A 27,384-nucleotide genomic window follows, 5' to 3' on the forward strand; every position below is an offset into this window, starting at 1 on the left:
TAAGGCACTTACCCATCTCTACCTTTACTGACGATCTTCACTTCAAAGTAATAAATGCCACAGGCTGCAGGTATAGGGTGCGTAGCCCTGACTGAGGCAGCATCTTTGTGATTTTTACCATGACCTAGGAAAGAACAGAAAAGTAAGTACTGATGGGATTTGAACTCTCCCACATTTGGGTCTAAACCACCCCTATCTGAACACGGCGGGGATCTGTTTCTACATATCTCCAATTTAAAGCACACTTTTCAGAGTACTAGGATATACAATCCTGCACTGCCACCGTGAACAATCCCTGCACTACGAGCACTGTACTTTTTCCTTTGTTTTCACTGTGAAGTTACTGAGAAAGACTCACAGTACTACCTCTCCCCCTCCCCACAGACATAATTTGAAGACCAGTGTACACAAACAGAGGACAAAAAATGATTACACAAGAGGGGAATGACATCAGTGTTTACTAACCAGGCAGGAAAAGGAATATTCAGTTCTCCACTGGGTGGGTAGGGAGAACAGCCTCCAATAGCGAGAAAGAAAAACATCAGTGTGATTCCCCAAGTCCTACAAGTCTGCAAGCATCTATTTTGTGTCAACTCAAGGAGCCAAAGCCCCAGTTGCGCAGCACGTCGGTGCCATCCGACCCCCTCGGCCGAGCTTTAAGCAGGGTGACGGAGTAAACAGGCGATCTGGCCACCCAGCCGCGCTCGGGCCCGGGCTGGTGACACTGCAAAGCGTTCTGTAAGGCAGCACACGCCGCCGGGGAGCGAACCCTCGGCTCCAACCCACCTCCGCCCCCCGAGCCCAGCAAACCCCCGCGCGGGGGTGGTGTGTGTGGGGGGGTGAGCCGGAGCCCAGCGGCACCCCCGGCCCCCGCGCTGCCCCCCCGGCCGAGGCGCCCCATCCCCCGGGACCGCCAGACCCGCGACCGGCCCAGCCCGGCACCTTTGTAGTGGACGCGCAGGTTGCCCTGCGAGAGGCCGATGTAGTTGTACTTGTCCTTGGGGCTCCAGGACCGCGGCAGCGGCGTCTCCTCCTGGTTGACGGCGGGGTAGAGGCGGCGGAGACGCTGGCTCAGCTCCTGCTCCTCGGGCGGGCACGGCAGCGCCGCGTCCCCCCCGTGCAGGCTCCCCGCGCCCGCGTCCGCCATCTTGGATTCGCTTTGTGTCACCGGGCGGAGAGCGAGGCCCGGCTCCTGCCGCCAGCCAATGGGCTGCGAGCGTGGCCACAATGGGGCCGCGCGGCCCGACGGTAAGCGGAGTCCGTGTTGGCCCCGCCCGCCCGCCCCTGCCGCTTGCTGGGACTACAACTCCCGAAAGGCTCCGCGCCCCAGACCCCGCCCCGCCCCTCGGCGCGCTGCACGCTGGGAAACGCGTCTTCACCGCCGCCCGGCTCTGGTGAGCGCCGCCGGCTGCGGGACTCCCGCTCCCAGCGTGCCCCGCGGCAGAGCGGTGCCCGGGGGCCGCCGGCCGCCTACGCGCAGCCCCCCCGTTTCGACCGCCCCGCCGGGGAGGGGGCGGGGAGCGACGCCGTTCTGGAGACTTCGCCCGCGGTCCCGACCGTTCCGCAGAGCCTTCCTCCCGCAGGGGCGGGGCGGGCCCGGGCCGGAGCTGCCGCCCGGCACCGCCGCTTCCGGCGCTGATCGGGGCAGCTATGGCGGCGCGCGATGGGGTCCTGGCCGGGGGGGGGGGGGGGGAAGCGTCTCCATGGTGACGAGTGTCAACAGCGCAGGTGGTGCGGGCCATGGCGGCGCGCCGCGCTCCGCCGGGCGGGTAAGGGCCACAGGGATCGATCGATCCATCGATCGGCGTCCGGGCCCGGCAGGGAGAGTGGAGCGGAGCCCTGCCCTCCCCCCTGCCACACGTACGGGCCGGGAGGCTGTCGCCAGAGCCGGCGGCAGAACAGGTCGGGGGCGGCAGGACGTGGTTCACCACAGCACCCTGTCTGGAGGTGTAAATAAACGGTGGGGAAGGCTTTCAAGAACTGCCCTGGGCACTTCAGGACACGGAGTTTCTGTAGCAAAGAGCTTGTTGAGTGACTCCTGTGGCGTTTACCTTGCCACTGTCTCTGCTTATAGTTCCTTTATAGCTTGGAACACAGCACCTCTCCTTACTAGTTGTTTTCCATACCATTCCTTTATCAAAGCACCTGCCTCTATCATCGATACCTGGTTCTAGTTAGTCTAAACAGTTCAGAATAGTTACAAAAGCAGAGAAGTCTCCTTGCTTTTCCTGTCCTGGAAGGGGCTGGTGTCTTTTGGTGCCTGGGTCTGTTCTGCTGGCCATCCCCTGCCTGCCTTGTGAGAGCACCCGGCTGCTCCCCGAGGGAGGGCAAGCTGACTGCAGCACGGGCAAAGCCCTCCCCAACAGCACTTACCTCTAGTCCTAGATGAGGCCAAGTGATGAATCGGGTCCGGAGTGAGCAGTTCAGAGACAGCACTGGAGACAAGGCAAAGCTGTAGGCCCAAGGCACATCCAGGAGAGAAGGTTGGAGATGGTTACAACTACTAAGTAGCCCCCACCGGGTGTGAAGTCCCAGGCCTGAGCTTAGATGGAGCTCCTGGATCAACTGGCAAGAGGGTGCATGAGTGAGGGTCTCGGCTGAGGCTGATCAGGGTAATTAAGGCCTGTTGGAGGCCCTGACACCTGCCTAGGCTACCTCAGAAGGAAAATTCTGGAGTATTTATGGTCTACTTTTCTCTGTATGTCTTGAGCCTCCCTCTGGCACAGTGAAGGACTAATTTATACCCACAGATATTTTTTTATCTTCAGATCTCAGAGTTGTATGATGCAGGTAGTCTAAAAGCACTCTATCGCTGCCTTTTCTGCTTGGGAGCTCCAGTATGGACAGCAATGTCTACATCCATTCAAGAAAATTTATATCTAGTAAACCCAACTTCGATTATATTGAAGTTTTCCACTCCTGGGAAGTACCCTTCATCAAACAAGCAAGCTTTCCTTGCTTCAATTTTGCTAACTTGCACAATGCTGAAAAATCCATCGGTCCCAAATCCAGGCTGTCTGTGCCACAGTCCAAGTAACAATCATTTTTGCTCATGGTAAAAGGTGCAGGCACTTCTTTTTTTCACTTAATATGGTTACCTGGGAACAGGCACCTTTCAATTTCCAAACGTCATGTGGTTTTGCAGTCAGAGACCCTGCTCTTGCCAGGTAGGTGAAAAGCTGTCATGTCTGGTAGTAACTGCCTAGCTGACTGATGTGGCTGTAAAGATTGCCATTATCCCCAGATCCTACCCTGCAAGAGAAAGAGACATATCTTCTTGGGTGGTACGTACGCTCGGCTTTTATGAAAGCAAATGAAAGCAGAGAGTGCTTAGTACTTTGAGTGTCAAACTGGTCACAAGTTTAGCTGAAGATAAGAGATAAGATGTGTTTTTGGATAGCCAGGAGCCTTATTTTGTTTAAATGCATGGAAAGTGCCCTTCAGGCTCTAAAACGTGAGTTACTATTTTTATAATGGTCTGTTGTATACTGGAGACTTTCAAAACACTCTACAATTCTGACCATAGGCCACTTCATATTCATCCTCCTCCTTGGTCCTGCCATGTCCCTGGCCAGCAGAGTTTGACCTTCTCAGACATGGCTCCCAGTTATTGCTGCTTTTCCATGCCTCCCTGTAGCCAGGCACACAGCACAAGCTCCCATCACTTCCTGGTGTAAGTGTGCCATGAAAGCATGTTGTGCCAGGGACAATCTTCTCTTGTCTACCTCATTGTGCTGATCACTAGGCAAAATTAAAAGATGACTCTGGGTTACTCTTCTGCTGAGGTGATGACTTAAAGCAGCTTATAAAGAGGTTTGATGAGCAATGGCAGCAGCACAAGGTAAACAGTGAGAGGATATGGCTAGGAGGAGGAGATGGTATGGCTTTTCCAGAGCAGTAAGTTGCTAGATCAGCTCAGTGTCTCAGGAAGTCTCACCCAAAGGTTCCTTGGGCAAGCTGACTCAACTGCTTGGGGTTTCCATCTTCATCCTCACTTCCAGCTGCAGAACCGTTCCCTCACTGAGGGGTGAACTTGCGTGTTAAGTCTGTAGTTGGTCTAAGCTGGGTCACTGCAGGTTTTCCCTTGGACTAGCAAACTAAAACAGCTCAGAGAGTTGCCCAGTGTACAGTAGAGCAACACTACCTAGACATCAGGATCCTGTGGTGCTGGGGGAGAAACAGGACCTCCCCTTTCAGCAGTACTGAGCTGTTACCACATTTCACAGAGCGGCAGCTTGAGGCTGCTGTTTTATATGTGAGGGTGGGAGATTCAACAGCCCAGCAGGTACGATCTCCCACCCCAAAACGCTGTGCTGGCCTTCAGTGGACTCCCCTGGGACATGGGTGGTTGGAGAGTTAGATCTGCTTAAGATATAGCAGCTCCCTGCCACCTGAGCGTGAAACCACGCTGGCAGCTGAAGTGAATGCTCAGATATCAATCTGAGTGTGCGGTCATGTCGTGCCACTGCAGCATCTGCAAATTCACTGTGATCTCTGGATTTCTTTAACAATATCATGGCCACCCTAATTTTCCCTAAAATATACATGCAACTGTAAGTTTACTTCTTAAAAGGCCTTTCACCTATACACGCCAGTTTCTAGTCTAGGAAAGAAAGTTCCTGGTTATATTTGTTCCATGGTTTCCTGATTCTATTGACTGGCAGGCAGTCAGTGCCATGACACTACTGTCTTTGCAGGCACTTTTGGGGCCCCAAATCCCTGTTCTTGACCCATGGGTAACAGATTTTCTAGCTCTGTTTCTTATTTCTCCTCTTCAGTAGACCAATTCATTCAGGCTTGCCCAGCTGCAGGTTGTTCAGCCTTGTTCTCATTGGGACAGTGAGGAAAGTACAAAATGTTGTGCCAATTACCAAATAGCAAACCCTGGAGTTCAGCTGCACCACAAATCTTTCCATCAGCCCCTCCCTGTACATTATCCTATTGAATATTTTCATCCATCAGGCACTTCATAATTGGCTGCTTACCTTAGGTACACGAGCTGGACTTTCAATCTCCACTGTATATTTAGTTAATTCTATATATTTTGAAAATTTTCTTTCTTACTACTGCACAGGACTGGTCCTGAATCTTCCTCTGAGACCCTAGATTGCCAGACACGTATCAACAGTCTGAAATACATCCTGTCCAAGAAACAGAAGACTCCGGTGAGTTGAAGAATTCCAGTGAAACATCCAAACTTCGGCTAACTTGGTCAACTTTGAATCTTGCTGGAAGCCCAGGGACCATCCCAAACTATTAGGACGTCAAGCAAGTTCTAATCATTTTAATCTTTCAATACATAGGGAGAGAAAATCTGTATGTTGCTGATAACTCTTGAATTTCAGATTCAGATGTCATCTTTGTGAATTAATTACTGCGTTTTTAAGGGTGGAGGAATTTAAATGTTGTTCTTGGCTGCAGCTTTATGAGTGGAAGTATATGCCAAATACTGAAGCCAGAATTTGACCCATGTAGTTTAAAAAAAGAAAGAAACCATGTGCTGTTTAATCATAGGCTAAGAGCATCCTGCAGGAACATCTGCTCCCTAGTATTTATCAGTCTTAGCAAATAAAACAAACTAGCATGGGAAAAATCTATATCCAAATTATGAGAAAATAAATTGCAGGAACATGTATACAACAAACTAATGGGAGGTTAAGGTCTATAAAAGTCATATGCTATATATTTGGGAGGGGGGTTCATTAACATTTTGGTTATATTTCAGGAATATGCCACTTCTATGATAAACTGTATGGGCTACATTAGCACAACAACTTAAAGTATTATTTTGTCCCTAAAGCTTGGACATTCTGTAAGCACTTTCCTCTTTGTAGAAAAGATTTTCATCTCTCAGTAAATTTGAATCTTAGTGTTTCTCCAATGTAATCTTCCTGCTTCTTGCAGTGAAATTAGGACATTTAAACTTTGGAGGCTTTACATTTAACTGTTTTGAGGCTTGGTCAGTCTGGAATTTGGGTTTTGAAAGTTAAATGCTCCTGTTTGTCCATGATTAATTTTTTGTAAATTTTACAGAGAGATTAGGGAGGGATTTGTATCGGGCAACCACATACTAATTATTTGGTTGTAATAATGAAATAAAAGTAGAGCAATTCAGCATAACTGGCATTTTTTTCCGCCAAAGAAACACTGAGAGTTCCAAGATAGAAATTAACAGACTTAAAATTAACAAGATTTTGCTCATGGAAGAGCTTGTAGCTTCTGAAGGAAAATTAATTCATCATGTTCTTTTTACTGTTCCTCAGACTTTATCTTCACTGCATTCTATACTGATGCAGAATCAGCTGTTTTGTGTAGGGTCACCAACCTGCATTTAAAGCTCATAATCTGTACGAGTTAACCTAGTTCAGTGTGCCCTTACTGTGGGGGACACACCCCAGTGCAAAACTCCCTGGAGGAAACAAGACCTAATTGAAACCTGTTATTTTGGGTTTCATCTACATTAATGCAAAATCCTGACTGTTTGTGTCATGCTTTATTTTTCAGTGATGCCAGTGTGGACCAAGAAATCATTTTTCACCCAAAGATGTGAACACTTTCCCACAATCATGTCGTCTAGGCAGCATGAACAATAATTACCAGGAGATTGTTCAGAGGTGTTTAACAAATGGTACTAGTCTGGGAAGATGGTTTCTTCAAAGAACAAAAAATGTTTACTTGGGTTTTAGGTGTTGTCAGTCCTGGCTGAGAAGTATTTCAGGGTACAGCCTTCGTTGTGATAGGCAGCTGTACTGAGTCTGGATTTTGGCTCTTTGTTGTGAGTTTGTAGTTCTCGGATACAGCAAAGGAATTTCCTCCATTCAATCTTTTCAGCTTTCTGTTAGAGGCCATTGGTCCACAAGGGCATCATTTGCCTCCAGAGAGACAGTCCTCAAGAACCACAAACCCTGCTGCGCCCCAGAGGAGAGACAGTCTAGCTAAGCTCAGTCTGTACTACTGGTTAAGTCCCCAGGATTGCTGGGAGCAGTTTTTGAAAACTAAGACCTTACAGAACAGAACCTCTTCCATTGTTAGTGAGAACAATGATGCTTGGTTACCCCACAAGAGTTCAGCATGACAGAGAAGGCATTGTTGGTTCTGACTAGTAGCTCTGTAGGAGATGGCAAGTATTTACGTAATAGTGAGTCACGCTTAGGATAAACATTACCATAAAATGCTATCGTTTAATGATTCACTGACTGACATTATATAGGATCCTGTCAGGGCCCCGAGTGCACCAACAGGCTCTGCAAGCTCTTCTCCAGTCTTAGGTGTTTGGGTGCCTGGTCTCAAGACCAGTTTTGGCATGGCAGAGCTGGATAACCTGGGATCAGGTGCTGTGAGAAGAGCTGTGTGAGAAAGAGATGCAAGGAGTCATCCCCTGGGATCACTCACCTTTGGTTCTTGCCGGAGCTATGCTGTAGCCACATCTGCCTTGCAACTCACTGACCCCAGCCTGCTGACTTGACACCCGGGCTTGACATCGGACCTACCGCATCGTTGTGGGCTTGCCTGACCATCACTGAACTGTGGATGACCCATTAAGGGTCCTGCTCTGCTATTCCTGTTCAGGTCCTTTGGCACTGTGCACTGCTGGGCAGGTCACTCGCCCTGGTTTTCTTGCTGTCACCCTGTGGGGTCCCAGCTCCCCTTGAACACAGGCACCCAAACCCCCAGGGGTAGGGGAAGAGGTTGCAGATCTTGTGGGTGCACTCAGGGCTCTGACAGACTGCAGGACGCACGTGTGGATGGTATAATAAGGATAGCTGGGCTTTTTAATTCTAGCTGGTTTTAATATGAAATATGGATGATAACATGCAACAAAGGGACGTTTGGCCTAGAACCTGCTGAGGAACCTAGAACCTCAGGAGATGTACTATGTTATGGGTTCTTTTTTTCAAATGACTGTTTTCCTTGACCCATTTCAAAAAACATATTTAGTATTTATTCTTTTCTGACACACAGAACCCACTCACCTGGCTTTTTGTACCAAAAAGCATTATGAAGTTCTTAAACTGAAGAATAGTAATAGCAGAATATCTTGAATAGATTCCTGCTCCATCAAGGAAATTTAAATCATCCATTGAATGCTTTGAGAGAATATATCTACTACGGTAAAAAAAAAAAAAAAAAAAAAAAGTCCTGCTGTGAAGCAGTGGGCAGTAGGAAGAAAACCAAGACCCTTGAGCTGATTTATTATGAGTTCATTCTTACATAAGAATATATGACACACGTAAGTCCATACATCCATTCTTTTCCCGTGTCTCTGCAGCAATAAACAGGCCCTTGTCACCATTCCAAAGCCACGATACTTGGAGCAACTGGAGTCCTACTTAAGGAAAGAGCTGCAGTCTCTTGATCTGGCTAAAAAGAGCTCCCAGGAACTGAAGTTACAGGTCTGATACAAGGTTCTCTTGACTTGAAACTAAGTGCTGAGATGAATTACTTAAGTTTGCCATCCGAAGGAAAAAGTAGATCAGAAGAGTAGGCACCTGTGGGTCGTATTGGATAAGTGGGCTCGCAGCTCACGTTAGAGAACTTGCACAGAAAGCAATTTATTTATATGTTGTTGAGTTGTTCACATCATCTTGTGTACTCTGCATCTTCTATAACAGTTTCCATTCTCAAATTGAAGCCCAAGTCTTCAAAAAGACATGATAATCTAAAGTAAATGTGAAACAGAATTTACACGCTAAAGTCCTGAAGAATCCTGTCTAAACTTATAAAACAGCAAGGGTGTAGGTTCCCAAGTTGTCACTGCAAAACCTCTCATTTCTGAAGTTAGGTTTCTGCATGTGACGTGAAGTGGCTTTCACATCTAGATCTTGTCTGAGCCTAATCAGGCTCCCCAAAATTCTTAGTTTCTAATGGGTCTGATCCTGAGGGGTTTGTTGTGAGTATTTGAGGACACGCCTCATGGAGATGTTGAGAACAATCACGTTAATTTAAAACACAGATAGAGGAAGAGTGGCTACTCCTGTTTTTGTAATAGCCTGCAATTAGAGCATTTATGCAGACCATGGGAAATTTGGAATTTATTTTCTCTGCACTAATTAATTAAAATTCTCTTTCCTGAAGGAATCCTGCAGTGATAGGAAAAGAAAGCAGTAGATAGAAGAGAATGGAGGGAAAGAAAGAGTGACTAATGGCAAGAGAAAATAGAGGTCTCATAAATGTGTTTTGGAAATATTTTTTACTGTCTTATATGACATGTTTTGTTTTATTTTATTTAATAGTGAGGTACACTCAGTGAGAACATTTCTTATTGCTAGTGAAGTCTTCCTGTGGCCCCGGGTACACCATGGGAGTTTGATTATCCTCTCTGAACAAGTTTTATTCTGCTGAGAAGGACATCTGCAGAGAGACTCTCTCTGCTCTGCAGTGTGTGCCATTTAACTTAACAAAATAGGCAACAAAAGCAGCAATATGATCTTGTTACATATCTTTAAGATCCATATTGTTACGTTCACGAGTTCTAGTCAGCTCCATCTGGGCAGTACCATATTTTGGAGCTGTCAGACTTGATCAAAGCTTCTCTTTGGCCGCTAAAATCTTTGTTTGCTCTCTATCATGCCGTGGTATGTATCAACAGGGGGGAAAACTCCACCTTCATATGATGTACTTGGAATGGTGAACCAAAGATAGACATACAAAATAAAATGTGGTAGCAGTATTTTTCTACTTATTCTCACTGTCGTTAAATGCCATTTGTGTTGGACAAGACAGCTATCTCTGAATTCTGGAAAATGTGCCACTGAATGTTTTCTCAAGCTGTCTTTCTTCTCTCAGCCCTATAGAGAGATCTTTGAATTCTTCATAGATGACTTCAAGACCTACAAGCCCTTGCTGTCAGCTATAAAGAATGAATATGAAGTTACCTTGGGTAAGCTCTTGGACTTTGACCTGTGAGGAAAAAGCACCAATGGAGGCATGTTCTTACAGAGCTTAGTTGTGTCAGATACATACATAGGATGAACAGCCTGAGTAGATGTCAACTGGTAAAACCATCTTTCTGGTCTGTTAGGTCTATTTCCTTCATACATAAATGAAGTCTTTTTTTTCCTATAACATTTTAAATTTTTATATTTAGATTTAAGACTTGAAGATTTTTAAAGTCTTCAGATACACAGTTCAGGCAGCAGCAGTGTTGCAAGGTTTTTCTGGGACAATCACATTTATAGTGGATGCACTTGCACTGGTAACTTGAAGCTTGAATGATTCCTGAAGCAAGGCAGGGCAGAGAACTGAACTGGCTGTTCCCTGGCCATTCTTAGTGTGCTTTAAACTTTGCTTGGCATTCAGATGCCACAGTGATACCAGTACCTTGTAAACAATCACAGAGAGCTAGAAATAGACTGTAACTAGGAGCTCGTTTCACACTGGGTGCTGAGCAGCTATCAAATGTCAACAGTTTTCTATTGGAACAGTCTCTTAAAAGGTATATATTGTTTATCCCAGCACACGTTATCCAGCTTACCTAATCATAGTCCCTTATTATAGGCAAAAATCTTTCTTCGCGCAGTATCTTTCAACCAGGTGAATAAGTAAATTTTAATCATTATATAAAAACATTTTTTTAAATCCTGTTTCCTTCCAGAACTCTTTAGTAGACATTTATTTGCTTCAGCTCTCAGAGAAATTACTGGTGTCCACGCTGTAGCTGATATTGTACTGCTTTCTGAAGCTTTTGGGGTTTTTTTTAAGCATTCATTTACTGACTCTTCCATATTGCTTGGATGTGATATCTCCCTTTTTTTCTCTGAAGTTTCTGGAGACTACAGAGCAAAACATATCTTTTATGATAGCTTTATTTTTGGAAATCAACTAAATACCATGGAACCAACGTGCCATGGTAGCAAGTGTACTCGAAGCTCTAAGAATAAAACAAATGGATTTATTTTTCTTTTTAAATTGGGATTGGGATTCTTCCACCTTTCTGTACATTGAGGACTCATTTTCTTAATTACAGATTTTACCTTGCTAATGAGACCTGCATGACATCCATCCTCTTTTAGCTGGGTGGGGTTATCAGGAAGTGATTTCCTGGCCTCTTTCTCCCTGCCTAGCACAGACAACAGCTTACCTGCCAGGCCAAGGAAGCAATTTTATGTAATCCCACCACTCATGGTCACAGAAAGAAGAAGGTCCCAGATCCCCAGTCCTGATGGTGCACTCTCACTGCTTAGAACACACCAGCTCTGCAACTCGGTGGACACCTCCATGAGCTGAGTCAACTCATCCAGCAGGAAAAACAAAGACCAACAAAACACAGAAATTCATTCAACAATTAGAATCCAATATAACTGTTAAGCAGGTATTCTTTATTAGCGGCGCTGGGGATCCCTCCACCACGAGTGCTCCAATGGACAGGTAAAATCACAGAGAATATACGCTGCGAGGTTATACATATTCAGTGGATTTCTGAGAACTAATCTACATATACATAAGATTTCCTAGAACTTATCTACAGAGTCTGAGCATGCGTGATAAAATTGGGGTTAGGGTCTTTTCCCCCTCTGGTGGTCGTTCAGAGTCTTCCTCACAGTGTCCACTGATTGAACTTTGGGTTTCCTTTGCTCATATATGATCCTGGAGTTAGCTCATCCATTCTTTGGCCCTGGGATGCTCCAAAGAAGGTCAGTGTAAACTAATTCCCAGGTACTTATTTTGACACTGGCATCTTGGGCCCTCGTTATCAGGGGTCCTCAGGAAGCTTAACGAACCATCTCAAAGTCTACTTCAATTTTCTCAGGGAGAAGTTGCATATTTCAAATCTTGTTATTAATTCTGCCTAGCAGTTGACTAAACTATGCAAGTGAAGAAAATAGTATGAATAGAACATGCTGACCAACTAGGATTCTACTATAAACAAGTTCTTTGCTCTAAACAAGAGAAATAGTTTTGGCCTTCTCTCACCTAGAGCTGCAGTTTCCTGTTGGTTTAATGAGCTGAATTGCTCAGGAAAGTGTCAGTGCTAGGGAAGAGAAAAAAATCAAATGTCTGAGAGCAGAAACAGTACAAGAGCAAAGGAAGGAAATTTACTGATTTGTAGAACTGCGCTCTTCTGTATTTATCTTTATTCTTCAATTATGTCTGACTGTGCTTAACAAAAATTCTTTAAAATCTGTGAGAAGTGGCCATTCTGAGGGCTCCTAACATTAGAATTTTATATTCTGTTTATAATCCCTCACTACAGTGCTTGGAGTCTTAAGGTGAAGCGTTGGAGCTGATAAATGGGACAGTTTGCTTAGAGAGATGTCTCATCACTCCACCTAAAACGCACACTCTATCTGTAGCATTTCAGATTCCTTTGAAACTGAAACTAAACTAAACCTCCTCTAAAGCAGAACATCGTATTTCTCAGACAACTGGCTATTATCTTTGTAGTCTGATTTAGCAGCTTTGTCTTACTCTGTTTTTTTCTGCCCTAGTCATGTATTGTGTACTGAGCTTAGCCTATATGACTTTTAAGGTGCTCACCGCTGCACCCACTGCCAGGGCGGGTTCTCCCCTTAAATCTGGTAGCATTACAACATGTTCCCAGTTCAATCAGAATAATCTGGTTTTAAAAAAATTAAAAATAAAAAGAAGGTGGCTGCCTCTGATGGGTACAGGGATGTGCAGCCTGTACTGGCTGCTTGCAACTATTCATCTTCTGCCAGAGCTGGGCATACAACTATAGCTCCTTCGGGTGATAAGGCTGTGCTGAGCCAGCACTGAGGCTGCGTGGCATTGTTTCTGGAGTAAATTCACATGAATGTGAAAGTACTAAGCAGAATATGGAAAATACCATCGTGGAGGAGAGAGCCATCAAATCCCTACAACTGTGAGCTTGATCCAAGACAAAGGTTATGTTGCTAGGAGCTCCTCTAAGACAAAGCTCAGTGACAGGGTAGGTCTTCACTTCGGAGTGATGTTGTCCACAGGTGAATCCGTTTCTTGATTAAAATAATACTCAGGTTGCTATGCCCACAGGGCCTCCACATGGACTCCTAAGACTTCTGGGTCCATCCAGCAATTCTGGATGTGCAATGAGCTGCACCCCAGCTTGAATTCTTTCCAAGTGGGAGAATGTCTGTCAATTCTTGGCATGGGGAGAGTTATGAGTGGTCATCAGAGAGATAATGTTCTCAGATGTCACTGGCTGGTGTCCACACTAGAAAATAATCACTTTGGCAGCCAACGAGTTGTGCTCTAACTTCTGATATATTAGCCAACTACAATTAAAAATACTGTTGCGCTTAATTTAAAAGGGGTTTGCTTGTGGTCAGGAGTCAGTTGAGAAACACTCAAACTACACCTTGAAACAAGTTTGCTGAGGTTTTAACATGATCACACTGAGCTACCAAACAGTCTAGTGTCAGAATCCCTGTGCTAAATGCTCTCATTTTTGCCGTCTCTTGCCCTGATACAAGTACTGTAGTGAAAGAGTTTTGCAAAACCTTTGGTACAATTATAGCGTGGGAAGGAAATTCACACCCAAGTATAATAAGAAAAGTAGTTCCTGTTCTTAATTTATGTATGCCTTTTAACTTTTAAAATGCAAGATTTGTTGCATAGTATTTGTACCTAAATACTAATACCAGATTTTACTGAGGAGGAAAAATACCTTCAAATCAGATTATTCAGCATCCACCAGCATTTCTATCCCTCTGTTCCAGCAAGGGAGTTTTGGTTGCTGAATAATGCAGTTATTCACAAACAAAATGAGGCTTGCTCACAGCCTCATTTGAATCACACCATATCCTGTCTTTGGTCATTTTATTCTCCTGGTGGAATTCCATCTAGTCATAAAAACAAGCCTCCACACCAAGGAGGTGACAACAGACCAAGTTCTACCATGTAACTGTAACTAGGATGTGGGACCCGGGTCAAGTAGTGTCACTGGGTTCCCCAGGTAAATATCTTTTAGAAAAATTTTCAAGTCAAATTGGAAATAACTGGGAGTGAAAAGCACACATTACAGGAGAGAAAGCCAAGAAGAGCACGAGTTCTGTATGAAATGTACTGAAGAGAAAGGCAAAAGAAGAGAGGGTCAAGGCATACCTGAAAAGAGAGGAGAGTGGGTAGACAACAAATTTGTATACAAAGGGTTGCATGAGACCATGCATTTGGAGACAAGAAAGCAGATCAAAGTTCATGAAAAATTTGCCTTCACAAAAAAGGATATATTGTTAATTACCAGCTGTCTTTAGCCCCATAAGCTGGCTGTGCTTAAAGGATGACATCTTCCCACCTAGTGAAACATGATGAAGCCATCAGTGTTCAAGAAAATAAAATAAAATACTGTTCATCCTTTGTTTTCCAAACCAGGATAAATAGCATGAACTGAAATCTTATGAAGTCCATATGCACAGCTGGATAAACAAAAGGCTATAATCCCAGCAGATATTCCTCCCAGTCCTTAGGCAACTCACCAGGCCAAGCAGTAAAAGCTCCATGTTCAGTCCCGCTTCCCACCAGCACTGTTTTGGCACTGAATATCCAACAGCCCAGCTGAGTGAAATTCAGGCTTGGTTGCTCATTGTGAGACCCCCACCTCTGCTTTCTTTAGCTCATCAGAAGAAGACAATTCGTGCCCTAGAGCCCCTGAAGGCTATGGTCACAACTGTCTCTGAGGAGTGCTCCCAGCAGATACTGGCACTGCAGGCAAAGGAGAAAGATGAAATAAATATGTTGAAGCAAGAGAAACAACATTTGTTAAAGTTCATTGACAACATAAAGGAAGAAAAAAGTCTCTTCAGACTCAGGTAAAGTAGACAACAATGAGTCAAATGTTTTCCAGCTGCAGTTGGATGCATTTTGTACATCTGATCTCTTACCTCCCAGCCTCTCATCCGTTGGTGGCACTGGAAGTTCTGGAGCAGGCACTGAATGTCTGGCACAGTAGTGCTGCTGGATCTTGGCCAACTCCAGAGAATATCCTGTTCTGTTGGGACAGGCTGTGCTGCCGCTGTCAGAAGTCTCCACTTGTATCAGCTGTCCCATCTGGCTCTTCCAGTGTCACATTTGAAGAGGGGGAGGAAATAAATACCTTCCTGGTACTAATGCTTTATGTTCTTAATGTAAAAGTATGTGCACTCTTTGGCAACACCGTTGTATCTCAGCATCTTTAAATGTGCATCATTCATCTTACTGCCGGTGCAGTCACATTGATATCTGCAGGCAAGATTAGTTAAGTCTTTCCAATTTACATTACCACTTTACACAGCTCTCGAACAGTTTCAGCTATTCAGGCTGGAACGATACTACTTGGAGAGCAACAAGAGCAGGGCTGCTGCAATGAGGAAGGCCAAGCCAGGTGCTGAGGGTGACCGCAGGGCAGCCAGAGCCCTGCTGACCAGGGCACAGCCTCACAGCACCAGGAGGCAAGGTGCTGGTAGCAGTCATCCTCAGCAGTTCACGATGAGGCAGTTGAGCCGGGGGTCCGTTGATGGTGGCAGGGAGGAAGCCCTCAGGAGCAGCAGGAGATAGGGCCGGGGTCAGGACTGAAGACAAAACTGCAACAGCCAGCCAAAGGGGTCCATCCAGGAGAAGAGCTACCGACAACATCAGTCCAAGGTCCAGTTAGGATACAGAAACAGGACTGGAGGCACATACGCCTGCAACATAGCTCAACAAAGACCAAAAGCCTCCGCCTGAGTTTAAACAGAGCTCCTTGGCTGTGGGCAGATGGAGTGTGGGTCCAGCTCAGGCTGATCCAGACCGTTAAGGTTCCTGGGGCCCTGATAAGCTACTGCAGCTAATTCAGGAAGTATCAAACAAGTGTTGGTTGGAAGGAATATCTAGAGTGACCAGCCCAACCTCCCACATGAAGCAGGACTATCGCCTATGTGACATCGGATCAGCCATGAGCTTGTCTGGCTGAGTTTTGGAGATCCTCCCAGGATGGTGATCCTCCACCTGCCTGGGCAGCCTGTTTCAGGTTTGTACCATCATCCTGGTGAAAAATGAGCAGGAGGAAGAAACAAATTGTCCTTGTTGCACAGCAATTCTGCTGTAGTCAGAGGTCTGATGACAGCATGAGGAACTCTACCTCAATTTGTCTTCATCCAGTAGTTTAAGTACTAAATTTAAGTGGCAGAGGTGAAGAAGAATAAGCTTCAGGACAGGCTATGTAGGCTCCTTACTCATCTAGCTAGCACTTGGTGAACCTTAGAGGCTTTGGTTCCACCAGCTAGACCAAAATGGTCATAAATATTTCATTTTCAGACTTAGAACTATCCACTTCCACTTGTTGGTATTCACAGGCCTCAGTGCTCCGCAGAGCCATAGATAGAGAACCATCTCTGGAAGGAGCAACCAAGAATTTATGCAAAGTTATACTTGCCTTAGCTAAGAAGAGATCCCCAAATCCAAATTCTAGTTTGAGCTATTTAAGTTTTGTAATTTGGGTGAAGGAGGTTAGGAAAAATACTTCTGCTAAAATCGGAATTCCATTTTTGAGACAACATTCAAATACTGTGGCATGGTTAGATATTCAAAAATTCCTTGGAAAGATCCATCCAAGCTCCTGACCTGTCTGCTGGTGGTAGCGTGGTTGTGGCTATGGTGGTGTAGGGACACAGGCAAAACAGCTTTGCTACAGAGGGCTTGTATTTTTATGAGACTAACAGAACTCAGAATTCTCTTCAGAATAGTCAGAGTTGCCCGAGGCACTAGCTGTCTTCTGAGCAGCAAGTAAAACACCATCTTGATTCATTCCCTAAGTATCAGGTTAGGCGGGTGTGGGCAGTGACAGGACGTGATCATGTAATGAAATGCACGTCGTGGGAATAAACTGTGGTCTTACACATAATCCCATGTCGTGGTTTAAGCCAGGTCAGCAGTTCTTAGGCTTCCAGATTTCTGATAGTTTTACTTTGCCTCGAATTTGAAATGCAATTAAAATTAAAAATTACAACAAAAAACTTTTAAATGCAACACAAGTACAATCCCATACTGCCATACATCCCTGTCACCAGTTCCAGTGGAGCAAATTGGTGAGAGTAGCAGCCTTTTTTTCTCCCATGTGACCGGCAACAGGGACAGAATAAGTGGCTGGAAGGTTTTCTAGATACAGGCTTACAAAAGAGAAATGGTGTAACTCAGATGATTAAATGTATATAATGCACTCTCTAAAGGGCTAAACACTCAGATGGAGCACTCTTTAGCACACTACATCTGAGTTTGAACTTTTCTGTCATATTTCCATCGGGTCCATCCTTTTCTACAGTGTTATCTCTTGTCCACTCTCCGGCTCCAGTTTTTCCCATTTTGCTTCCCTTCTCCCACTCTCTGCTCCTTGGTTTCTGCTCTAGACCCACCAAACCAGTCCAAGAATTCCCACTGATGCTGCGCTTCCCGATCAGTTCAGGCCTCTGTTTCCTGCAGGTGGAGCATCTGCGAACAAGCGTAGCTGAGGAGTATACTTGCTATCTCAACGAGCACGTTGCCCGCAAACTGCTTCTAGCAAAAGTGAATGATCTGTGTAACGAACAGCTGGACAAGGCACGTCACCAAGTCCAAGGTAGGGAGAGTGGATCTCTGCAAGAACTCGTCCTGCACAGAGATCCACAGGCACACGCATGGGTGCGACATTGCATGGAAAGTTCAGAATATCGCTGAAATGTCTTCAGATAGGCTTTGATTCTCGAAAGAAGTTAGACAAATTCATGGGCAAAAAGTCCATAAACAGGCAGGAAATGGAATAGGCAGGGAGGTACCTACTAGTCTGATCTGATTCACTAAGTCATCGCTTTTATTTTTGTACGCTCTTGCTTAGCACAACAGGTAAATTGAAGGCAGGAGCTGCCCAATGCAAAAGTTCCTTAATTTTTTTTTTACTCCAGTGCCAAATGTCAGCACTTTACCCAGCCACAGATGGCAGCTTTGTGCCTGTCCACAGTTCAGGTGCCACAAAATCCTGGCACAGAGGTAACTCATGGTGGTAGGGACCCTTTCGGTACATGGTCCCTGTTGACCCAGTTGGGTTACAGGCACTCGCAGCCTCTTACTCGCTGGCTGTAGCCACTGCATCTGCAGAAGGCTCTCCCCACCTGTGATCCTTTCTGCTAACCAAAACCAAGCCTGCGCCTTTGAACGTGTAAGCGTGCATGGGAGAGGAGGCAGGACAGTGAGTGGGAGTGTGAACACTGCAATAATATGCTCCTGGACGTACAGTTCTTTAATAAGTTTACGCCCATTCAGCTCTTGCTGACACTTCGTAGGGTTTAAAAGCTTAATAGATGATTTAGAAAACTATGACTGCAATTTTCCCGTCATGGGCTTTCATCAATGGCTGTTGTTTAAAGACGTCAAGGGTGAAGATGTGGTGAAGTTAACTCTGGCATTAAAGATAGCTCGTCAGGACCTCACAAAAGCCCAGCTGAAGATGGATGCAATGATAGCAGATTATGGAGATGTTGTGCCCAGAAGAGATTTTGACTCACTAGAAAAAAAATACTCTGGTTTACTTCAGGAGGTGAGCATCAGCTCCTAAGTTTCAAGCTATACCACATAAACACAAACAGAACATGATGCTTCGGTATTCAGGTTGGGATAGGGACTCGGTAAACCTAGAGCTCACAGAAGGGAATTTCCTTGTTCTTTGTACATGAAATACATGAAAAGCCACTGTCTTCTAATCCCCAAAGCTCCCTGTCTATTGGAATCACAGACTGCCTGAGCACTCAAAATTAGTGTACCATCACAAACCCTTAGCACCGGGTTTAACTGAGTTAATACCATAACAGCAATGATGGCCCACGGACCGCCAGGAGCCCACAGATTGCAGCTTGGGAGCTCCTGTCTGAATCCATCATGCATATAAAGAAATGAACTAGGGTCACTTCACAGACATCACACTGTTCTGTCCAAACCACAGCTAACCGAAACTGCTGCTGGCCTACTAATGCTTATCTGCCTCGCTGGGGTTTTGCCTTTTCATGTAGTATTAAATGGCTTCTTTAGCTTATTGGATCTCCAAGGTTCCCCACTACGGAGCTGATCAGTGCATCTCCCAGCTGTGGAAGAACTGGACTAGGTTCCTCATGCTGCCTTCGGTCTAGATATCCATCTGCTGCCTTTTCAGAATAAATGTTTGACTGCTTAGCTTGCCCTGGAGGTGCACAGGAGCGAAGCCGTGTCACATGCAAGGCACCAAAGGGACGGCACACACCAGCAGTTAGGATGGGGTCCACTTCCAACCCCAGGGTGCCAGAACGGCAGTGACCTGGTCTCGAGGAGGATGAAAAACAGAACAGACTGCATCCCACCACACAGTGCACAGCTGTCGGGAGGGATGGATGGATGGATGGATGAAAATCTCCATCAAGGCAAAAATGCACTACCTGTATGTGTGCTTCAGAAAAGCAGTGCTGGGCTGTTCCAGATACATTTGGGCCGTTGGCAGCTTCATTCCAGCCCTGACCATCAGCACAGCTGGATTCGCTGCTCGTGTCCCTGCATCGTGGCGTAATAAATACAGACACAGCCCACAAACCCAGACTAGAGCTGTGTACCGCTGTAGCAGTAGAGCAAAAATAAACCACATAAAAAAGAAACACTTTCTAAATGAAGTATAGCGTATCTGAAGTGTATCATCTATTTCATGTAAACATTTCTAGGACAGAAGCCTATTTTTCTCTTACGCTCTCCTTGTGGATGAAGATTTAAGATTAAGATTTAATCACAAAAACAGGTATAAAAGGGTCACTGAGAGGTTTTGCCAGAAGTCTGTGTAGAGGGTAACAACAAAATTTAATAAATTATTTATTTTTCTTCCGATCTAGAATCAATTAGCCAAGGACAGGTCTCCCTAAGTCCATGGACTATAACGAGCTGTCTGAAAACAACAGAAAATTTCTGTTACTCTGGTTAGTTTGTTACAATCCTCCTTTCTGTATCCTTCAGATGAAGACTCTGCAGAAGGATTTCGATCGGCTCCGTAGGGAACATGAAACACTGCTGGACGTTCACAGAGAGACTGCCGAAGAGTGAGACAACTTCTGCGCTGAACTCCAGCGCGTTCGGCACAACTGCACGCCCCGGCCCAACTGGGCAAAGTGTTCAGGTGCCAAATGTATTCAGCAGTGGTTTGCTTAAGGCAGCTCATCTTTAAATACTTCGCTATGGTGTGTTTCTTTACCTGCAGTGCCCCATTCCCCCAAGGCTTTTAGGAGTGGCCTGAGAGAGAGGAGCTTGCAGGGTATTTCATTTTGCCTGAGACATCTTAGGAGACAGACTAGATGTCTTAGAGATCTGTATCTATCATAAGGCTTCTACTGGGATTCACACAAAACCAGTATGTGTGAGCACATTCTCCTCTCCTAGCAGCTCAGCGTGGTTTTGCTGTTGCAGAGGTGATTCCTGGTGGAGCTGACCGGTGGGGCTGTCTGGCTGCAGGGAAAACTAGTGATCAGCTAGTGGATGTGCTTCTGGAAGAAATAGGAACAGGACTGCTAAAGGAGATAAATGTCTTCCCCGGGCGGGTAGGTGTAAAATTTCTTCTCTGCTTGTTTCCACTGAGATTAATTGGCAATAAAAATCCATTAGAAAGGTGGGAGAATTGCTTTCATGGCTGGTGCCTTCACCGTTCACCTTCCCATTGGTGCAACCGCTGAAAACTTGAAAGCTAGGAAGACTGAGCTGCAATAGAAAAGCTGAAACTGAGTGTGGGCATACTGAAGACACAGCTGAAGTAGCCACACTTTACCTTGAATCATCAGACACGCAGGCAGGGGCTAGAGCCCCTTACTAACGCTGCGCTCTACGGCTGAGACAAGTTCACAGCTTCCTGCTGCTGAAAAACCTTCTCCTTCTGCCCGTTCCCTACCCCCTGGTACTGCCTGCAGCGACAGGGAAGTGTCCAGCAGAGCAGTGTTCATTTTTTCCCGGGTTGGTTCTCTGCTGATGAGATGAACTCGGACAAAAGCACTAGAATGACTAAGTAGCAAGACTACATAGTAGGGAATGACTGCTTTCTGTGGCATCAGGAAGTTAATTCAAGTCACAGTGTCTCATTGCACTGCACCCCAGCACGTGGGAGAATCAGGAAATGATTCGGGGACAAGGAAATTTTACAAGGATTGTAAAATTGTAAAAATTACAATGATCACATCTTACAAACCACAACTGTATCCAAAGATTTTCTCAGGGAGAGAGTAGCATTTCTTTTGTCCTTCGACATCTCTTCCTCAGCCTTTCCAGACGCTTGAACTGTTTGCCCTGCCGTTCCTGGAAGATACTTCCAAGGAAGATCTTTCCTCTTCTATTTTTTCTGGACAGAACCTCACACGTGGTCCCATTTTGTCCACCCTGGAGCACTTGAGACACGCTGCAGAGATGCTGTCAGATGTGTTTTATAATACTGGGAATGAGACCCACACAAATGACTCATTTGAATGGCTTTAGATGGTGAGAACATGGCTGTAATGCTGCATTGCTGCTGCTGAGGTGAATGCCTTACCTATATCCGTGTTTCTTTTCCATTACTTAGGGCAAAGGTACCAACGTTCCTGTGTACCTGAGGCATGAAGGTGAAGTCAAGAACAAAAAGCTGACTAAGAAGAATGTGGTGAACATCCTAAAGGATGTCTGGAAGGAGAAAATTGCACTAGAACAGCAGGTTTGTCCCATTTTCCTTCTCCACAAACAGCTACAACAGTCAGTCCAGTTTGGGAAGCCGGGGACTCGCCCATGTCCTGCCTGGTGTTTCATCTGGACTGAGCTGCATGAAACCCTGTGAGAGCGAACTGCCAGAGCTGGCAGTAACCCTGTGCCTGCCAGTGCTCCCCAGGGGTCTGACTCACGAGTTAGGGGAGTGTCACGGGGATAACTGGAGTAGCTCCATCCCAGGGTTAAGAGCTTCGGCAGCTCCTGCTCCCGGGACAGCAGAGCGCTCACGAAGCAGCAGGCGGATTCAGGGAACCAGCAGCCAGCACTGTTTGCTTCGATGTCCGGGGCTGTAAACTCCAGTGGTCCAGCTCCAGCTGCAAGAGGAGCTGAGCTGTCAGTGAAGACTCCTCCGCAGGGCAGGGTGCCCAGGGGAGGAACCTCTGCTCTCCCCCTGAGCTAAATCAGCCACACTCATGGGTCGGAGACCTCGGCTAGACCGACCGCTGCCATTCTGGGCTGTGATGGTGCTCGGTAGGCTGCCGTGCCATCGTGACTGTGCAGCATCTGTCCTGGGCTGGTGGCAACCTTGGCGACATCCGTGCAGCCAAAGGGAGGCCAGGGTTTTATTGCTGGGCTGATTTGAACCCATGCCAGTCAGTTATCAGCTCCATAGTGTTTGTGCCGATGGGAGAGTAACATGTGGCACTGCAGGAAAAACGAGCAGCGGAGGCAAAAAATAATTTATATTAATAAATTAATATAAAAGTGCTTTGGTTTTGTTACACAAAAAAAAAAAAAAAAAAAAAAAAAATTCCCCTTCTTTGTCCAGAGTGGGTTGGGAGTGACAACTGGAGGCCCAATGGGTATGGTGGTGTTCTCTGCCAAAGCAGAAATTACGGGTTGCCTGTCTGGGGTGATACAAGACTCAAAAAGAGAATAAAAGTGGCTGTTTAACTCTTCTCCTGTTAGGGACGAGTATGATACCATCTCCCCAGACACTGGACAAGGCCTGTTACCGTGCCTCAGTCATAGGAGATCAACCTTGAGAGAGGCAGAGTCACTTTACAGATTTCTTCTCTTGAGCTAGAAGCCTAGAAACATCTCTGAAATCAGCTCTAAGTGGCTTAATGTTTTCTATGGCAGCCGTCTTTTACTTTCAACTTGATTTCCTGGGGAAATAGAGTTGCTGCAATCACGGTCCGGCTCTACTTTTCCCCAACTTTTACTCTGCTTCCATTTCCCAAGCCAGGAGCCAAGCTCAGCTAACTCTGACAGAGGGGTAGCGCCTCACAGGTAGCAAGTTCCTACCTACTTCACTAAAAGAGGTAGGAGAAAAGAGACTTGATCCGTGGTCTCAGCAACAGAAGAGGTTCATTGTGAACTTACCCCCAGTTAGAGAGCAAACCTGGGAGAAACATTTTGAACGACCTCATAACAGGCAAGACCAGCCAGCACTAGCACTATGCGAGATCCCCGAAAGGCAGATGTCTACGCACGAGGAGCTAGAATCAGATGGGCAGATTTGATTTACTTCTGCTGCTTATGGGAGTTACTCACTTATTATCTGCAAACAGGGAAGCGATTCAGTCTTCCTGAGTTCTTTCTCGGCTACCTCCAGAAGAAGTACAGAGACGCTGCTTCCCAGTGGTCTTACACCCTCTACGAGAACATGCGACTCTGTCGATCGAGCCACATCCTGAGCTCCTTCTACACCATACTCAGGGGGAAGGTAGGCGACCCGCAGCCCAATGCCCCACCTCTGCCCACACACCCTTGGTGTGACGGGCAGCAGGCAAGGCAAGTGTTTCTCCAAGAAGCAGCTTCACCTCCCATTCCTCCCCCTGGGAAGCTGCACCTTCTCATGAAATAAAAGTAATCACTGCCACACACTAGAGAAGGGAATGCTGTCCGTGTAAGACGTGGCAGGCTCTTACTGCTCCCAACAGAGCTTCTAGAACGCCCCATTTTTTTCAAACACTTTAGTCACATCATATCTGTTCTCCCCAAGGAGAGGTTTCTTTACATACGTTGCCTCGTTCTTTCAGTAGTTCTGTCCTGAAACAGCTCCTGGTCTGTCCCTGGGCAGTGTTTGTGAAGCTCAGGGGACAGTCTCTGAACTGCAGCACTGTGCAGGCCCTGGCAGCCTTGCTCCCCACGCCCCAGCGCCGCGTCAGAGCTGGAGAGCTCCAGCTGCCTGGCCACATCTTTCCACCTCCTGTAACACAAAGACGTGTAGCCCCCCACCCCAAGGTCCTCTGATATTTGCCCTACTTATGTCTTGCTTGGAAACGGAAAAGTGGCTGGGACTAAGTGCCACCACCCGGGCAGGGAGGCTGCTACCATCCTGGCAGATCCCAGGTGTGCACGTGTGCAACTGCACCTGAGGGTTTAACAGCTTAAACAGGTTGTTCAACAAGAAGCCGCTGCGAACGGCCGCCCCGCAAGCCACTGTGTTGCTGGCTTGATGATCTGTAAATTGCTAAAAGCTAAAAGTTGCTTTAGAAGCGAACACAATCCTTTTGCAGATTTGCTTCCCTCTTGGAGGCGGTCCAAGGGACAGATGGGGTGGTTACTGACCTGTTTCACAGGTGAGTGAAGAACAGTACCATCGCCAGAATCAGCTGATTTCCAACCTGCAAAAGGAGCTGGCTGCCTGCGACAGCTCAAACAGCGGATCCCTGACCACCAAGCAGTTCAGGCAAGAGGCCCACTGCTGCCTGTCGAGCACTGCCCATGTCTGGCACACAGCAGATGTTGTGATCTGCTGAGCCTCTGCTTTGCTTATCGGCCAGCACAGCCAAGGGAGGAGGTTTTTTCTCTCTTTTAAATTTCTGTGCGGACAGCTGTAGCAAGCCTATACTTGTTAACCTCTGCTTTAAGTTCAGAACAGTGTGAATACTGTGGGTTTTGAGTAGGGCAATTGGAGAGGCCTGAGAGCAGACGCGGGGTGCTTCACACGTGCAGGGGGACAGGCTGGCAGCCCCTGCACCCTGCCATGCTGCCTGAGGGGACACGGGACCCTACCCGGTGCTCCCACGAAAGGTCACGAAGCATTTCTGGGACTTTTTGCTAGGGGCGCAAGCTTTGTCGGTCTTCTCCCAGGTCATCAGCCAGCTGTGCAACTCTAAACGCAGTGTTTCTTTGGGCCGTGGCACAGAAGAGAAGCAGCAGCCATTTCCAGCACTTAGCTGGGAGCGCGGCTCCGGTACAGACACATCCACCAACTCGGGCTGGGCTGCCAGCGAGCCGCTACGGCTGCATTCAGAGCGTCCCACATGGCTCAGCGTCCAACGCTTACCTGAGTCCTGAGCTCCTAAGCTTCGCCCTTGGTTTGGTGTCGGAAGGGTGCATGTGCTTCTTGAAGCGTGTTTCCCATGAAAGCAATGAATTTTTGAAGAGCTGGCCCATGGAATGCAGGCACACACCGGCAGCCTAAAAACCAGCCAGCCACACCGGCTGTCACGGAGCGCTCGTACTGTGCTAGCGTCCACACTTCTGTCCGTGTTGCCTGTCTCCATCCAGCATGGCTCTGAGGGAAGCTTTTCCCCTGAAAAGGAAAGAGTCAACCCAAGAGCTAGTTGATGCAAGCAGGTACAAGCTGGCCAGCACTAAAGACCTCATCGACTACGTATCCTTATTCGAAGAAGTAAGCTGATGTTATCTAAGTTTTCCTCTTGATTCAGATTAAGCCTAATTTAGGGATTAAATTAGTTTTATCAGACTAACTAGGTTTATCAGACTAACAAAGCTGCAGTGCCCTCCACAAGCTCTAACACCTGAAGGCCACCTGCAGACAATGGCACTGAAAGCTTGTGCCTCTTCTGCAATAGGGTTTTTCCCTAGTCTTTCACTTTATTTCCACTTTTCACATGGAAATTCCATTTCTAGGATAGCCAAGTTATTTATTTTAATGCACGTTGGGAGGCAGCTCCTGGCCAGGCTGGACCGCACGTTCCATGCTAACACACCTGTAACTTCTTCCAGGATGAGGAGGGGAACGCTGAACCTTTTGTTGCAAAGCTCAGGAGCCAGTACATCAGGGAGCAGGAGGAGTATCTGAGAGAGCTGAAGAACAAGCTGGGAGATTTAATGTAAGTCCGGAAGGAAGGGGCTGGCGTGGGCAGTAGATCAGGGCAGCATGTGCAGAGGGAACCCCGCTGTGGACGCCGGAGTGCATGGCCAGCACAGGGGCCCCCTGCGCTACGGAGGGCCCCAGCTGTGAACGTTGCAGTAAATACCAAAACCTGGCTGAGCCCTGCTCTGCCTAACACTGCACAGCGTCAGCTCCTGGCCCAAAGGACGTGGATATGGCAGACAGTGAGTGGAGAGGATTGGTTGTACCAATAATCCCCTTCGGTACCTGAAGTCTCGTGGCTCAACACTCCTCAGCTCTCCAGAAATAGCAGTAAAATCCTGGACGTCCTCAGAGACCAGTTCTGAGGAGTGGGAAGAGCGAACAGGACTGACGACTGCAGATTTAAAGGTGCAAATGTGAGAAATAATTCCACCTCAAAATAAGAGGCAGTTGCCGCATAGGAAAAAAGTCTGGTGCCATGCACTGAGCACCGAGGAGGACACCGAAGGTAGGCAGATGCCCATGAAGTTAAGTACTGTCCAACATGGGCACTGAATTATCACGGAAAAACAACAGTTCTGTAACAAAGGATATCACAATGCCCAGTGGAATGAAATTAAGGTCTTCCCAGGTTACCACAAATGTAACATTTCCTAACTTCCACTCAGTTTGAAATTTAGTATTTAGCAGTCTTTATGACACGTGTATTGAAAAAAACAAAGGGGTGCTAGTAGAGGCAGAGATAACAATATCAAGACACCTCTGCTCTGCATTTCAAACAGCTGTGGATTCTCACTGTGGTACAATTAAGTAAATACTCCTTTCACATACCACCGCATAGCAGGGACCAAGCTGTTTTTGAACAGAGAGGTGAAGGCGGATGATCCGAAAACCGCTTTCGGCGTGAGGGATCCTGCTATCGATGGTCAGACGCTGGGTACCGGTATCGACCTGGCTTACCACGCTGGAAGAGAACAGCCAGACCAAGAAGCCTGTGGAAACCGCGCTCCAGAGACTGCTTGCTGGAGATGTGAGACGAGTAGGGCCCCCACCCAGGGAGGGAGGGACAACAGGCTTTGAAGGAGAATAATCAGGCTTCCCGTATTAAGAATAATCTACAGGTTTTGATACCAAGCTGGGAGTCAGAGTGACTGCCCTACGTCCTTTACCCCACCCGTACCGAGACACATCTAGTAACTAACAGTTGAGAGGGTAGGCTAGCTTGAACTGCCAGAAGCACGTTCAGTTCAAGCAGCAAAGCACTCCAGTGCAATTCTGCAGCCTCTGCAGAGCGATTTCAGCTCAGCGAGACTTGGCAGGGGGAGGCTGTGGGATCCCCAGAGGCTTCACGCCCCCACGGCACTGGGGCACCACAGGGTGTTGGACTCGGGTTGGTGACCAAACCACCGCGCTCCGGCAGCCTCTGCTGGAACCTGAGAAGCCACCGTCAGACTCCCGGCTGCAACGGGGCTGCTTTAGCCCTTGGGCCTTACGGTTCCTTGGCCCAAAGAGGCAGGGTTGCAAAGGTACGTTCGCGAAACAAGGCGCCGTCAGCACGCTCAGTGAGTCCGGCCCACCCCGCGTTTGTTGCCACGTTTGTCCCCAAGGAGACACTTTAACCGCGGTGGAGTTGCTGTCGTCCAGGGTGAAGTCACTGCAAAAGTGCTGCCGCACAAACAGGTTTAACCCAACTGAGCTGGAAAAGTAATCCAAGC

At 46.9% G+C, this 27,384-nt stretch overlaps 2 protein-coding genes and 1 long non-coding RNA gene across 4 annotated transcripts in view; 1 reads left to right on the plus strand and 2 right to left on the minus strand.

Moving 5' to 3' along the window:
• Positions 1-1,186, minus strand: part of RANBP10 (RAN binding protein 10) — an 88,736-nt gene extending 87,550 nt beyond the window's left edge. For both annotated transcript variants that reach the window (XM_032985338.2, XM_032985337.2), the window contains exons 1-2: positions 943-1,186; positions 13-124 (exon numbers count right to left, since the gene is read on the minus strand). In XM_032985338.2, the coding sequence (XP_032841229.1) occupies positions 13-124; positions 943-1,147 (317 nt within the window). In that variant the 5' untranslated portion in view covers positions 1,148-1,186. The remainder of the gene's footprint in view (positions 1-12; positions 125-942) is intronic.
• A 530-nt stretch (positions 1,187-1,716) lies between these two features.
• Positions 1,717-26,759, plus strand: TSNAXIP1 (translin associated factor X interacting protein 1). Its single transcript, XM_032985388.2, is given in 17 exon segments — positions 1,717-1,769; positions 5,075-5,165; positions 6,832-6,927; positions 8,262-8,393; positions 9,787-9,880; positions 14,552-14,731; positions 17,354-17,506; positions 18,291-18,460; positions 19,891-20,050; positions 20,338-20,468; positions 21,476-21,608; positions 23,169-23,323; positions 24,183-24,292; positions 25,117-25,240; positions 25,579-25,685; positions 26,536-26,658; positions 26,660-26,759. Coding segments are annotated over 17 exon segments (2,088 nt in total). The 5' UTR covers positions 1,717-1,740.
• Positions 11,298-15,535, minus strand: LOC122153910. The gene is made up of 2 exons (XR_006165769.1): positions 14,820-15,535; positions 11,298-14,640 (listed from the first exon to the last, which is right to left on the minus strand). It is a non-coding gene; the product is annotated as an uncharacterized LOC122153910 (long non-coding RNA).
• Positions 26,760-27,384: the final 625 nt, after the last annotated feature.

This window comes from Tyto alba, unplaced genomic scaffold (assembly GCF_018691265.1).
Source record: "Tyto alba isolate M040663 unplaced genomic scaffold, T.alba_DEE_v4.0 Super-Scaffold_26, whole genome shotgun sequence".
NCBI classification, from domain to species: Eukaryota; Metazoa; Chordata; class Aves; order Strigiformes; family Tytonidae; genus Tyto; species Tyto alba.